This window comes from Macadamia integrifolia, chromosome 8 (assembly GCF_013358625.1).
Source record: "Macadamia integrifolia cultivar HAES 741 chromosome 8, SCU_Mint_v3, whole genome shotgun sequence".
Taxonomy (NCBI): Eukaryota; Viridiplantae; Streptophyta; class Magnoliopsida; order Proteales; family Proteaceae; genus Macadamia; species Macadamia integrifolia.
In genome coordinates, this window is record NC_056564.1 from 14,413,228 (window position 1) to 14,427,301 (window position 14,074).

Sequence of the window (14,074 nt, forward strand, 5' to 3'; positions counted from 1 at the left end):
CTACTACTCGACTCAAGGAATAGACTTATGCTGATTATAACGACACCTCTAGCCCAAGCTAGGTTTGAAATGGGAGATAAGTTAATTTAACCCTACAAATGATAGTTTCACGATTGTAATTCATGAGGAACCATGAATTCACATAACTAGTCATCGCGGGCCATGCAACCAAGTTTGTAATCTCGAACAAGAATATGTAACAACAATTATAATCTCACACTGGCCACGCAGCCATGCCCACATCCTATAATTTTTTTTACTATTATTTAGAAAGAGGAATAATGTTCTGGCTGCGTAGGAGGAGAGATAGACAAAGGGAGGGGTTCGCATATGCTATGCAACTGGATCCCTAAACAAAATTACAAAATTTTGGATATGGATTTGAACAATCATAGGGTGTCCCTCGAACCACTAGATTATGTGAAAGGATGATACAAACTTTTTTTTTTTTTTCGAGTTCTGCTGTTCTGCAACATGTGATTATGATTCCACAAATCGTGTGACCAGCGGAATGCAGAAAAATCATCCATTCTTGGAAAATCAACTGATGCAGAAATGTTGTTCCAATGGGATCATGCTCATCGCTAGCCGCTTGGGGTTTTTTTTTTCCTTGATGCCCCCAGGAGTAACAATTACTGAACCATGATTTGATTTAAGCGATCTATCCGAGTTGTCTGGCTAATCATCCCAACCTGCTGTATAGGCCAATCGCCCGTGCAATGATGATCGGAGAGTGATCATTGGTTGTACTCTTCATTGTTTTCTCAAACACAACCATACCTCCCATGATCAGCATTTGCTCCGCTGCATACTACTGATTTCCTATGGCTTCCAACTCCAGGTAAGAGCCTCTATTACAAATTCTTAACAGTGGCAAGTGTGATGAAGAAGGAGATTCTCCATGTCTTCCTGCTATGCAAATAACATAATTTTTTCATGTAATCTTCGTTTGTCAGGGTGTAGGGTGGAGTAACAGTAATACGGATCGGAATCATCTTCTGATCAGTGATCACCCAAGTCTTACCCATAACCACATAGGCAATTGACACGTGTCCCAATAACACTTTGACGATTGAGTCATTTTATCGGCCACACAAGCTTGAGTTGGTTTTCTACACCAATAACCAGAGAGAGAGTACCCTCAGAGCTTTCCAAGGTTTTTAAATATTAGGATCTGATCACCCGTCACCAATCCAGCCAATCATCCTAGCCAATCTTCCTTAAGATCAGTCTATCCGTGTTGGGATCGCCCAGCTACCAATTTCCAAAGGATGGGTGGCAGGGACAGACAATCTATACTCATCAAAAGAGATGCCACCAACAAATATTTGTGTTCTGAAAAATAAAATTCTAGCGCAAGGCAACCTTTTAAAGAGAAACTTCACAAGCAACTTACCGATAAAAGACCCCATATAAAACCCAAAATGAACAAATACTCCACAAAAACCCTTGCCATACCATTCCCCCTCAAGCTCACTTCTTACATGACTGGACATCCACACCAACAGAACCCTGAACCCCTTGACATGCAAATGGACCAAGTCCGACAAACTATTGACAAGCCTCCCCCAAAATGAAAGACAACCATTTCCATCCCATACTCATCCAATGGAAACTTAGCCGCATAAATATAAATTTGCAAAAGGCCAGGAAGAGTACTAACTCCTATTAGACAAGTATACCTACCTCCCTCCTCCAGCCTAAGCTGCGGCAGGTGGTTCCTCTTTCTTTTCTACATCTGGTTTTGTCTCGCTATCACTTTCCTTCTCCTCCTTGACCGTGACAGGAACCTCTTCACCAGTTTTCTCAGCTTTTTCCTCAGTTTTGACATCCCCCACACTCAACTTCTCAAGAAGTCCAGCAGCAGCAGTGACATCTTTGTTCTCCTCTTTCTTCACCTGGGATTCTGCAATTTCTTGAAACTTTTCCATAAAGGTTTTGCAATCTGCAACAGAGAGGAAGGGGACAGCAAGTCAATAGAATTCTATAAACCAAACACAGCCAGAATTTATCCTAAAACATGGCATTTTTTTATTAAGAACATCCAGAGGTGGAAGTTGTGTGGGCCCTGGACCACCATTCTGTAAACTCTCCCATGAGTATCGGTGATCAAGTATGAAATCATGGGGTGTATGCCCCATTTTGTCAATAGGTCCCGATCCATCGAACAAAATCATGGGGTGTACGCTCCACTTCAGCAATAAATCATGATCCATCGAAGTTGGATCATACAGGGACTCTTCAATGTTCTTTCAAAATGTTTGTGTAATGCCCCAAAACCCACCCTAGGAATGAGGATCGTCACTCACTCTTAGGATCCATCGGATAATGAACCGAATCTGAACCAAAACCCTCACAAATCCAATTAAACCACAATACACCATCATAGACAAACACAACACGCATATTACCTATAAACCGAAATAAATATAGAATTCAAATGTCCAATGTCTATAATGCTGGTGGCACCACAACTAAGAATAAATACAACCTCGCTTATTAAATCTAAGTAATATCACAATTTCATGGTTTTTACAACTATCATAAAGTAAATAAATTTTTAATAAGGTCAGCATGTTCAATCTAAGAAGCATTTCCATCAACGTGCACAACGCAATCTTCATACAAGCAAGGCTTCTAGATTCACTACAACTGGAGAACTAATGACTGGAGTGCTTGGAAAATCTTAGTAAGCAAAAGGGAACAGAACATAAAATATCGGTAAACAAATGTTTTTGGAAATATAATGATATCTCAAAACATAAATTGTGTAAATCTGAAAATATTACAAGTTCCATGAAACATGCTATGAGTTCAAATATTCTCAAAACCGATTTCTATTTGATAGTCTTAACAGGGTCCAAAGTGTGGCACTGCTAAAATCGTCTATCAAATCATACATCATAACCACTGGGATGGGACTCAGGCTCTTGGCTCTCGGATCCGGTAACGGGCTCCTATGGAGAGGAAACCACGCTTCTTAATGTCATGCTTATGGCTCACTCCCCGGTCGACATACCCAACCACAATGGAAAAGTGAGCGGAATGCTATTGGCTCCCAAAAACGAACAATTTCTTTAACGTCACGCTCTTGCCTCACTCCTATGCTCAACATTGATCAACACAATCCCCTATTGGAAGAGTTGCAGTCCAACAATATTCCGTCTCATTTAAAATCTATAAAAATAATATATCTCATCATACTTCTAAACAAAATCATATCTAAGTATTCTTTCCATAATAAAATAACACATGTTTCAAAACATGCATAGTATTTCAAATCATATTTTAAAACAATATGTGAAAATTAATCATGCCGATTCAATACATGATGTTCAATTCACATTAAAATCAAGAAAATAGTTTATATAAAAATAATACTATAGTTCTGCGAGGTCTCATTCACCTTGATGTCGCTCCAAACATGGGTTCTGTTTCTCTCAAGATAGAACAATTGATGCACCCTTCTTATACAATTCTATCAAAATTCTGCCTATTGACATAGAAAAATAAAAAATAGATATCTTTGGAACTCCAAATGAGTTGAAACCAAATCCTATTGAAACCTAATATATATATAGATATATCGTACAAAAACGACATCAGAAAAACCTTCTTAGATTAAGTATCAATCCCCCCTAAAAAGGGTCTCTAGACAGTAATAGATTTCATCCAAACAAATTAAAGCACTCATTAATCCACTTTCCCGAGCTCAAATCCCTTCCAGCATTTTTTAGGAATTTACAAGACTCAAAAAAGTTGTTACAATACAAAAATCGAATAAAAACTTGAAGTCTATGTCCCTCCGTTACCACTCACCACCCTCATTCTCCGGTACAAAAAACTGTCTTGGCAGTGACCTATCCGAGTACATGAATTTTCGGCATATCAAATTAACTTTGAATTTAATGAAAAATTTCAGGAGATTATCTAAAGACATATGTGTACTCTCAATAATTATTTTAGACCATAAAACAATTTCTAATCATAGTCAATAATAAGAACAATTTCCGATTGTTGTTTGTCCAACCGAAAAAATTACTAATAACATACAAAAAATCTATTTTCTCCCTCATCACCTCTCAATCCGAATTTATATATTTTTAAATCATGGTTTACACCCAATTAGCACATCAAAATAATTAAATCATAGGGTAAAACCTCATACCTTTCTTTTCTTCTTCTTCCTCCCACACTCTCACGATTTTGGGGTAGAGACCAATCGTCCAACCCTCTTTACTTCTCTCATTTCCTTGTTCAACTCAAATTCTTCCTTCCTTCTTTGTCTCAAACTTTCTCTCTCTCCTAGTTAGACTCCGATTCTCCTTTATAGTTTCCTATTTTATCTCCACCTTCCAAATTCAACATGACAAGTTTCTATTATAAGAGGAACACCCCTCACGTACAACACTCCTTGTAAACTAATAGTTAGTAGTTAATTACAAGAGGAGCCAAGCAAAATATTAAAAAATAAAATCCTTCTAATAGCATACTAAGATTCGAATAGCCCAAGTCATTGGTGACGAACGACATGCCTATGCAACACAGCAATGCAGGTGCAACACATTAACTCACATGATTTTCTGTCATTTAGAATCACAGACCTCTATGCAACTGATACCAATCAAAGCAGAATACAAATGGACCTTCTGGGGTAAAGTAGCAATAGAATGTAAGAGATTTAATGTCAAGCAAAATTTGAACCATAATGTTAGTCCAATAAAGCTAAATTAAATTTAATATACTAATCAATATAAAAATAATATTATACTTGATTAACAGTTAATTTCTGAACTTGAAACATATGCCTACTCAAAGAAATATTCTCTTCAATGTGCATCATATTTGATAGAATAGTAATTTTGTATTTCACTCTACAGTTCTAAACAAGACATCTTCCAGTTCATACACCTCCAATACACTTCTGGATTCGGGTTGAGAGAACCAAATTCATAGAATATTCAAATCCAAAAGGCAACACACCAGGATTAAAGACAAGAAAAATTGAAATCCAAATGAAGATACGGGAAGAAAAGGAAATGACAGAAAAGATAACAAAATAAACAACCCAACAACTCAAGTTACTAAGCATTATCACAACTTCACAACTACTTTAAAGAATCCTCTTCTACTATTCCCTTGCTCTTTAAGGAAATTTCTGGTTAATTGAAAAACAAAAACTTGTAGTGCCCTCAAAACTTCAGTTCAGCCCAGTCATTTATTCATCTCCAGCCTTCCCTCCAGCCTTCTCCTTTCCCTTGAGTCTCTTTAATTCGCAATACACCACTCCTTATAAATGATGCACTCATTGGGCTAAAATAGCACTTTGATACACAGACAAACCCAAACCATTACATACTTTCAAGTAAACTTGGTTTTCTCACAACATATATCCTGGTTTAGTCAGGCTTCTCCCTCCCTTGTATGTATGATTCAACCAATACCAAGACATGGTCACTCTAGGATTTCTACAACCACTCTCACTAAAAGTTCACTCCAGGTATTCTGGTCTAGTCATACTTATCAGAAGAAGTATACCCAATACATGTACTTAATTAATAAATCCTACAACCATCATGAAACAAATCCCCATTGCAAACCAATAGACCCTTATAAGAACTTGGTGCCTTAGTTATAACATCCTTATCAGTTTCAAAATTTTGGCCCAAAATTTTGATTGGGAACCCACCTTGCCAATAACCATAGTTATTTTCATTTTGCGTCATAACTTCGAATAAAACTGAATTATTTCGCTCTTTGCCAAATAGTCAAATTTGATTTTGACCCATACCTTTGCAAAACCATAATTCATGAAACCCAATTAACCCCCCAGTTTAGTTACTTCCTCCACAACGTTAAAAAAATAAACTAACAAAAAGGGTTTGTTAGACTTTCTTGACTTTCTTCAACAGAATGGATTCCCAAATCACTCTGTTCTTCAACTTTGGCACCTACAAAGTACAAACAGAACGACGGGGTTGGAGAGAGAAAAAGAGTCAAACAAGTTGGAAAGCATAGTAGTTAGTATCAAGAAATGGAACCAGGCAAACCCTACAAACAAAGCGATGGGGTTGGGAGGGGAGAGAGAGAGAGAGAGAGAGAGTCACACAAATTGGAAAACACAGTAGTTAGTATCCACAAAAGGAACCATGCAAACCAGAAATATTTTTTTGAGTCAAATCAACAAAATAGTAACCAAGCTTCTCAAAAATAAGAAAAGAGATTATAAGAAAAGAGATTAACTTCCACAATAGTATTAAAAATAAAAAAACAAGAACAATCTAGGGTTGGCCTTTTTTTCAAATATAAGGAGAAAATAAGAAAAGAGAATAACTTCTACAATAGTATTAAAAATACCAAGAACTATCTAGGGTTGGCCCCTACAATGTTTAAATAAGAAAATCCATGCTGAGGATTAGTCTCAAGGTTCAATAATCAACCCAAAAGAAAAGGGAATATTTCAATCATTTTGCATTTTTTGGCAGCTTGGCCAAGTGGTACGGCAGGCGACTGTAAATCCCTTTTCCCCAGTTCAAATCCGTGTCATATGATCACCCAAAGACTCGGAATACCTTATTTTGTTATTCTACTTGTTGGGGCCGAATTAAACGTTATTTATTAACCTTTAACATCAAATGTTAAGTTTATTTGATTACCCATCTTCCACTTCATACTCGTTCGGTAGTTCTTCCTAAGGCCAGCTAAAGAGGAGTTCACTTCCAGCAGCACTTTACTTCCTAGTCCGGAAAGAAAGACGAAGCAGAATGTTGTCTTGGGAGATCGAAAAGGATTCACAAGACCATTGCCTCAAAGACAAGACATCATCCGACCACCTATTCTAACGTAATATAATGTCTAGCATAGATCCTTAACTCAAATAAAACAATAAAATAGACTTGCTTAAACTCCTAAACTAAATAAACTTAATCAATCTTAAGTTTCTCCATAGTCCATAGGACTCCATACAACTCAAAATCACAAGATGAAGATCTTCTTAAATAGGTAATAACCTTACAAACAGCACCAAAACATGCGAAGTGGACAAGTTTTGACAACCAAAATTAACCCCAAAGAAAAATGTGGAACACTCTATTTCTAATACTTGAGCTTTCTTTTACTTGCATTCGATTTGTATCTCTTTTGGCACTTAATCTTCCATCAATGCCAAGTATATATTTTGCTGATTTTACATCATTGATCACAATCCTAGATCTCCACGACCTTGCCAATCTAACCTACATTAAATTTCAATCGAATGCTCTCCCTTTCCATGAAACCACAGAAAAATCCAAGGAAAAAACACCATTTGTTAGAAGCCAATAAGAGCCTTCTCTTTGGCATGCATGTTCCTAAAAATTTTTTGTCTAAGGCCGTTCTTACTGTTGTTTTTAACATCAACCGCATGCCTACAAAAATCCTTGGGTCCCAAAATGCCTATGCACTCGTCTTCTCTGTCTTTAGCTTTTTCTCTTCCCCCCAGGGTGTTTGGTTGTGTTTATTATGTGCATGTTAACAAATCCTCCCGCATTAAACTTGATCCCCAAGCTCTCAAATGACTCTTTATTGGTTCTTCTTCCACTCCCAATGGCTACGAGTGTTACCACCCTTCTTCTTGTAAGCGTCTTCTTTCCAAAGATGTCACCTTTCTTGAGTCTGTTTCTTTCTTTGCTTCTCCTAAGCATCCTTTTCAAGGAGAGTATGGAGTGAAAGTGAAAATGTAGTAGATGCCATTCTGTTTCTTACTCCTTTGTCTCTTACTCCTTTTTATTTTGATATCGTGCAGCATAAAGAGGTGAATGATGTTGACATAGTGGATATTGTTGACACTAGTCGTCCATAAAGAGAAAGACCCTATTGTGTACACAAGATGGACAAAGAAAACCTGCCATGTGTCTTCTTTGGATCCACATCCTAAGTTTCCCCAGTGGTAACATCTCATTTTCTCATTCTGAGTTAGACCTTCCTATTGTTACTCATAAGCGTAAGAGAGCTTATATTAATCCTATAGCCCTATTTTTTCCTATGATCCTCTCTCTCTTCCAGGTAAGATCTGGTTTGCATGAGAGAGAGAGAGAGAGAGAGAGAGAGAGAGACAGACAGAGAGCGTCTTTCCCAAGTTATGTTGTTGTTTGCACATTCCAGCAAATACACTCCGAGATCAAAATCCTGAGATCAATATCATAACAGCAGGAATTCAATCAAAACATTTTGGTCCTCACTTCAAAACTAGATAGCACGTGAAAACAGAAACAATTAAGAAATCAAAACTTCAGGGCAAGATATGAATATTGTAACAGCAGAAATTCAAATCAAAACACTTGTTCCGCACTGGAAACTAAATAGGACGCCAAAACAGCCATCATCAAGAAACTATTAAGTCCAGGGCAACAGATAACAAATATATACACGAATGAAATGGTACTGTCTTACATGAAATAAGAAAACAATTAATAAAAGACAACACTCACTCTCAACTGATGCAAATCTAATGCATAAGAGCTCATCCTTCAATTCCCCATCCGAAAAATCGGTGGCATGCCATACACAGGTCTTATCGTTCCCCGCATGTTCCTGAACCGACATCGTCGGTAGAACTGCAATACATAAACAGATTAAAGTCATAAAATGAAATCCTAATACGGAATCGAGAAGGAAAAAAAAAAGCAGGAGAGGGTGGTGAGAAAGTACTAAGATGATTAGCACAGATCTTCAGAGTCTTCGATTGTCGCATAACCAATCGAACTTTCCCTGACTCTTTGTGTTTCAAAAACTTCACAGTCCCAGCACCTCTCTCCTTCCATTGGTTCCCATCCTTATCAAATCGGTAGAGTTTCGCCTTCCTATATATCCCAAGCACACATAGAAAAGCATCACAGATCGTGAAAGAGAGAGATAATCATACAACCATAAACTAAAGAACGACAGAGATCTCCAAAAACCCTAGCAATCAAAACCCCATTGGGTCAAAATAGTTAGTAGGCAAAAAATTACAAGTCAAGGATTGCATCTTCTTCTTCTTCGCCGGTGGTGACGGCGACCTCTTCAAGCTTGACAATTGGTGCAATCTGAGCTCCGGTGTCTTCGTCATCTCCTGCAACGTTCTCTTCCTCTTCTCTACGCTCAGCATTGGAACTCGCCATTGTTATCGCAAACACTAAAAGATGGAGAGATGGAGTGATAGAAATGAGGGAGAGAGATCGGAAAGAAAACAGCGTCTGGTAGAGTTTGCGAGGCTTTATACGGATTAAGGAACGCGGAAAGTGACAGGCTCGCGGAGTAAAAACGTTACAGTAAAAAGCTTCAAAAGGAAAGGGTAGGGCTGCGGAAGACGGCAATGAGGAATATTTTACCCTGCGAACTGAGTCACCAATGAGGCAATGACACCTCGTTCCCAAACCATGGTTGGTAAATACTAGAACAGTAAAAAAGGGTACGAAATTATGAATACGGGGAAATTAGATGGCAATATATATTTTTTTTAAATGTATAGTATTAAGAAGAAGAAGAAGAGGAAAAAAAAAAGAATACACAATAAGGAATCGGCTTTTCTTACATAGACATAGACAGGCCTAAAGGAAGAGAGAGAGGTACCAAAAGACGAGTAGAATAAGTTTTATCGAACAAACAGAGTAACATTTGATAGAAAATATTAAGATCAACATCTTCTTTGACAAGAATATTTCGATCATTGGGAAATTCATCAAAGGGAGACTAACATCTAATGAAGCCATATAAGCTGATGGTTCGATCATTTCTCTTCAAATATGCTTGAACTATTTTCGAATGTTAATAGTTGAAAGGTTAAGAATTTTACTCATGGCTGTGTAGTTGAGATTTTAAGTCAAAGAAACTTAAAATGGCTATTTATAATTGGTTGACATCAATATTCATGGCTATGTTTGTGAATACTTTGTTAGAAATCAATATAGGAGGAAGGAGAAGAAGAAATTGGTTTTTGTGTTTGATTAGTAATTGATTAAGTATGGAAAAATAAGAGAACCATTGCAATGAGCCCTTCTCTCCCTTTTCTTGTTCAACACCAGCTATCTCTCTCTCTCTCTCTCTCTCTCTCTCTCTCTCTCTCTCTCTCTCTCTCACATCTCTTTCATGTCTACCCTCATTCATTTACATCTCTTTCATGTCTATTTGCTTTTATGTTTATTGGTGGATAAAATGATTGATGAATTGCGAATGAAAATTGGAGAAGAGAAACACAGAAAGAAGCGATGTTTTACCCATACTTTACCAAATCTGAATCTTTCTAAAGGGAACGGACCATTGAGTCTGGTTGGATAATATATCATTAGGTATTTTAAATAATTTATCATTATGTCATTGTCCCAAATTAACATTATCTTACACGTGAAATGACAAATAAGGCAAAAAAGTATAATCCAGTATAAATAAAAAACACCACCCAGACACAACAGGATACAGAAAGACCATGTTTGCCCCCACCTACCATGCGTTAAAGATACTCTCACACACCCTTCTATTGGCTCACCTACTCATGCAAGTAGCATTCTTTCTCCCAATCAAATAATTTGAGCTGCGTGGCTGAAAATTTTGATCATCTGTCATCCCCCACCTTCCAATTCATCTTTGCATCAGAATTCCAAATTCTCTCTTTCAATAGGGAGGGAGGGGGAGGGGGAGGGGGGACTGCAAAGTTGGGAGGTTTCACATTTCTTACTAACAAGGGTTGCATTTAGGCACAGAAAAAGATGAAACATCCAACTCCCATGAATTGTGTCAGTTCAACTCCACCAAATAATAACAGTTAAAAGGGGAAAAAGTGAGGACCATGATAATCTATCAGTGAAACTATGACTAGAGCTTCATTTGGGGCATGCATTAGGACTTGCTCCTTTTGCTTTCCATTCAGTTTTCATCATTTAGACAAATCATGTCCTTCAAAAATATTATCAAGTAAAAAACCACAAGCAGAGAAAAAAGTGACCCCTATGATGATCGAAATCCCCAACTTTACTCCACTAGTAGATCTAGAATGTACCATCTTTTTCTTTATCCTAATTAAACATAATCATGGAGTGGATTGTTGAATATTAAGTTTCTGAATTTCAACCCCCTCCCTCCCCCCCCCCCCCCCAAAAAAAAAAAAAAGAATCTGGTTACCCCGCTTTCTTATCTAATATGATGAATATTATCAAGTCTGGTGACTCATGTCATCCTCAGATAAGTAACAAAGTGTACTGATTAAACCACCTTACACCATAGCAAAGGAGGAGAGTAGCACGATTCCTCCACAAGGGAACCTATGACAAAAGCTCTACATAGATATTGAATGATACAGCTTTATAGCTAATCAACCGCATGTTCTGCATTTTCTTTTCAATGAGCAGTGACTAGAAGAGTATTCCTTGTTGTATTTTCTATTACAATCACTATATCAGTTTCATAATCCAACAGAACAAATTCAGTTTTCTCAAACCAAATTCCTCATTGAGCACGCTGACAAACGTCTAATAATGTACAAAAGAAACATTCATAAGCGGGCAGCAAGAAAAATTCAACTTATTCAGCACCTGAGCAAAAGAATAAATGGAAAAATAAATAAATAAATGAAATTAAACAACTTGTCCTCCAAAAATGAATCACATTTACCTTTTTTCCTGGTCTCACAAGCCTTAGAGCAACTTCGGCAGCAGTATTGGCAGCTGCAATGGCATCAGCTGCCCTACCGCTCACTGGCCCTTCTTGGAGGACATGAGTGTGTGCAGCTACAACGATGAAACCATCTATGTGGCATCCCATATCACTGCAACACATCAAAAACGCCTCATCCACCCTCCATTGTTAATAAATTAGGCTGCCCAAACATACAATGGAATGCGGAAGAAAAACTTACATCTTTAGTATATCACCTTGTTGCAGAACCATTTCATCACTGGCAAGCGGAGAGAAATGACAAACTGTATTGTTTATGGAGATGCACGTTGGGAAGGCAACGCCCCTCTCGATCTTTTTCTTTACGTTCTTATACATATTCCCGGTTTGCCTGTATGGACAACAAAAAATCACTTAGTATCATCGAATCCCATAGCTATCCACCAGGTAACATTGAAAAAAAAAAAAAAAACAACAACAACAACAACTTATCTATGAACAAGGAGGAAAAAAGGGATAAATTAGAAATCTTACTCTCTAATAAAGGCATCTCCTTTCTCACATATATCTACGACTTTAGCGTTTGGTTTGCATTCCGACACTACTAACTGCAACGCCTCTGAAAGTTTTGAATTTCTAAAATTTGTCAAAACAACTAAATCAAATGAACGATTCTCTGATTAAATTACGAAAAATTGAAACAACAAATCAGAACAAAAATTTAATAAAATAAAACACCAATTATCTATTAACCGTTACTTCACCATCAATCATTTTCGAGCTAGAATAAACCCCAAAATTATAATAAAAAAAAATTAGAACAGAGAGAAATGTTAACTGTTAATGATCTCAGCAGCACTCTTATATTTGGTAACAACTTCGGGAGAACTGAGATCAAGCTCCTTCTCCTCCTTCGTTTCTTCGTCCGACATCGTTATTAAGTTTATATCTCTCCTCCTACTGCGTCAAATCAATCAAAATGAATTAAAATCTGCAGAAATGCACTAAAACAGCTACGAATAGATAATGAGATTTAAGTATATGAACGAATGGAAATTAACAGAACAACAAGAACAAACCAACGGAGATTTTATTGAAACTGAACCTAGGGTTTAGGCGATTGATATGTATATATTGAAAAAGTAGGGTTTAAGGGAGTGGCGAGAGCGAAGCCGTCTTCTCTGGTTCTGGATGATGGTGGATCATTTTTAGGGCATCATTGTTACCATTATTTATACAGCAGCGTTAAACAGTATTACGAGTGGCGAACTTCTGGAGCGGGCCGTAGCCAACAAGGACACTTATAATCATGGGCCAGAAATAGGCCCAGGCCTACAAGAAAATTCTTCCAAATAACGATACTCTTGTCAAAGGTGAGAACCGGTACGGTTTTAGTAGGGTACAGCAGACCAGACCAGACCAGACCAAGAGTAGATACTGAAATTATACCGTACTAGCTTGGTATGGTTTTATTATGGTTTTATTCGATATGAATACGATTTCTTATTTGTTCTGAATATGATTTCGGCACTGTTTCTATTTGATATTGTTGACATTTTTTTTTTACCTCTATGCATATGTACTTGGTAAGTCGATATTTGATTAGGGTGTCAACCGGTGCGATTTTGATATGATTTGGTATATATAATGATTTTATCTTGAGAACCAATACTATTCTAAATCCAAACTAAGAAAGATATCAATTTATCATATTAAAACCATACCAAATCTCCTTAGGTATGATTTTAGTATCGGTACTAATTTGACACCGATAACTCTTGTCACTAGCTCTCCTAGTCTAGTATTAACAATTGCTTGATAATATACAACTTATACCAAAGCGAGATTCTCACCCACAGGTCACCATCCTCAGCTTTAAATACTTGGGTAAACCTCTTTCCAAATGATCAAACTTTTCTATTCCTACTAGAATTATCTGTTTACATAAGAAATCTAATCTAGGCATCGGAGGATCCCCCGTCGAATAAGCCCGACACTCACTTTTTTGTATGTATTCCTCTATGCAGAGCGTAGAATTCGCCTAAATCGATTTCTTGCCACAGCGGTTCGTTCTCATAGGATTTCTTTTAAGGGCTCCAAAGATGGTAAAGCGTTCAAGCAAGGCATCCTCCTTGCTCTAAACTTCGGGATTACTTGCTTGGAAATAAAACTACTCTTTAGAGGTGTCAATGCGATCAAGAAAGATAAGACAATAGAAAGCAAAAAGGCCCTTATAACATGGAGAACCACTATTTTTTATGCCCCCTCTCATTGTCATCCCCCATGTTCATGCTTCTCTCTCTCTCTCTCTCTCTCTCTCTCTCTCTCTCAGGTAGAGGATTGGATCGTTCATAAGTAGGAATAAAACGAGCCATTTTGGTCACATAATTGTCGCTCTGTATATTATGAGGAATTGTGATTCTCTTTCAACACTTTCCCCCCCCCC

At 37.4% G+C, this 14,074-nt stretch overlaps 2 protein-coding genes across 4 annotated transcripts; both read right to left on the bottom strand.

The window, feature by feature from the left end:
• Window positions 1-1,296: 1,296 nt before the first annotated feature.
• On the bottom strand, window positions 1,297-9,237 carry LOC122086020 (ran-binding protein 1 homolog a-like). The gene is made up of 4 exons (XM_042654690.1): window positions 8,992-9,237; window positions 8,689-8,840; window positions 8,469-8,594; window positions 1,297-1,945 (listed from the first exon to the last, which is right to left on the bottom strand). The coding sequence occupies exons 1-4, from the start codon at window positions 9,138-9,140 to the stop codon at window positions 1,701-1,703; spliced, it is 672 nt and encodes a 223-aa protein (XP_042510624.1). The 5' UTR covers window positions 9,141-9,237; the 3' UTR covers window positions 1,297-1,700.
• Window positions 9,238-11,520: 2,283 nt separating this feature from the next.
• LOC122087497 (ERBB-3 BINDING PROTEIN 1-like) lies at window positions 11,521-12,883 on the bottom strand. 3 transcript variants are annotated; one of them, XM_042656646.1, is made up of 5 exons: window positions 12,734-12,883; window positions 12,467-12,588; window positions 12,163-12,247; window positions 11,870-12,019; window positions 11,521-11,779 (listed from the first exon to the last, which is right to left on the bottom strand). In XM_042656646.1, exons 2-5 carry the CDS (start codon window positions 12,558-12,560, stop codon window positions 11,536-11,538), a joined length of 573 nt encoding a protein of 190 aa, XP_042512580.1. In that variant the 5' UTR covers window positions 12,561-12,588; window positions 12,734-12,883; the 3' UTR covers window positions 11,521-11,535. The 3 variants fall into 3 exon arrangements, with proteins under 3 accessions (XP_042512580.1, XP_042512581.1, XP_042512582.1); XM_042656647.1 differs by having other exon boundaries at window positions 12,708-12,853; XM_042656648.1 differs by having other exon boundaries at window positions 12,467-12,585; window positions 12,734-12,843.
• Window positions 12,884-14,074: the final 1,191 nt, after the last annotated feature.

What these genes read in the sequence shown, in the direction of transcription:
- LOC122087497 (XM_042656646.1), bottom strand. Translation starts at nt 12,560, where the DNA reads ATGTCGGACGAAGAAACGAAGGAGGAGAAGGAGCTTGATCTCAGTTCT. An exon ending in TGCTGCTGAGATCATTAACA is followed by an intron (nt 12,248 to 12,466) that starts GTTAACATTTCT and finishes CAAAACTTTCAG; the next exon opens with AGGCGTTGCAGTTAGTAGTG. An exon ending in CAAGGTGATATACTAAAGAT is followed by an intron (nt 11,780 to 11,869) that starts GTAAGTTTTTCT and finishes GATGTGTTGCAG; the next exon opens with TGATATGGGATGCCACATAG.
- LOC122086020 (XM_042654690.1), bottom strand. Translation starts at nt 9,140, where the DNA reads ATGGCGAGTTCCAATGCTGAGCGTAGAGAAGAGGAAGAGAACGTTGCA. An exon ending in GAAGATGCAATCCTTGACTT is followed by an intron (nt 8,841 to 8,991) that starts GTAATTTTTTGC and finishes TGGGATATATAG; the next exon opens with GAAGGCGAAACTCTACCGAT. An exon ending in TAGATTTGCATCAGTTGAGA is followed by an intron (nt 1,946 to 8,468) that starts GTGAGTGTTGTC and finishes TCTCTGTTGCAG; the next exon opens with ATTGCAAAACCTTTATGGAA.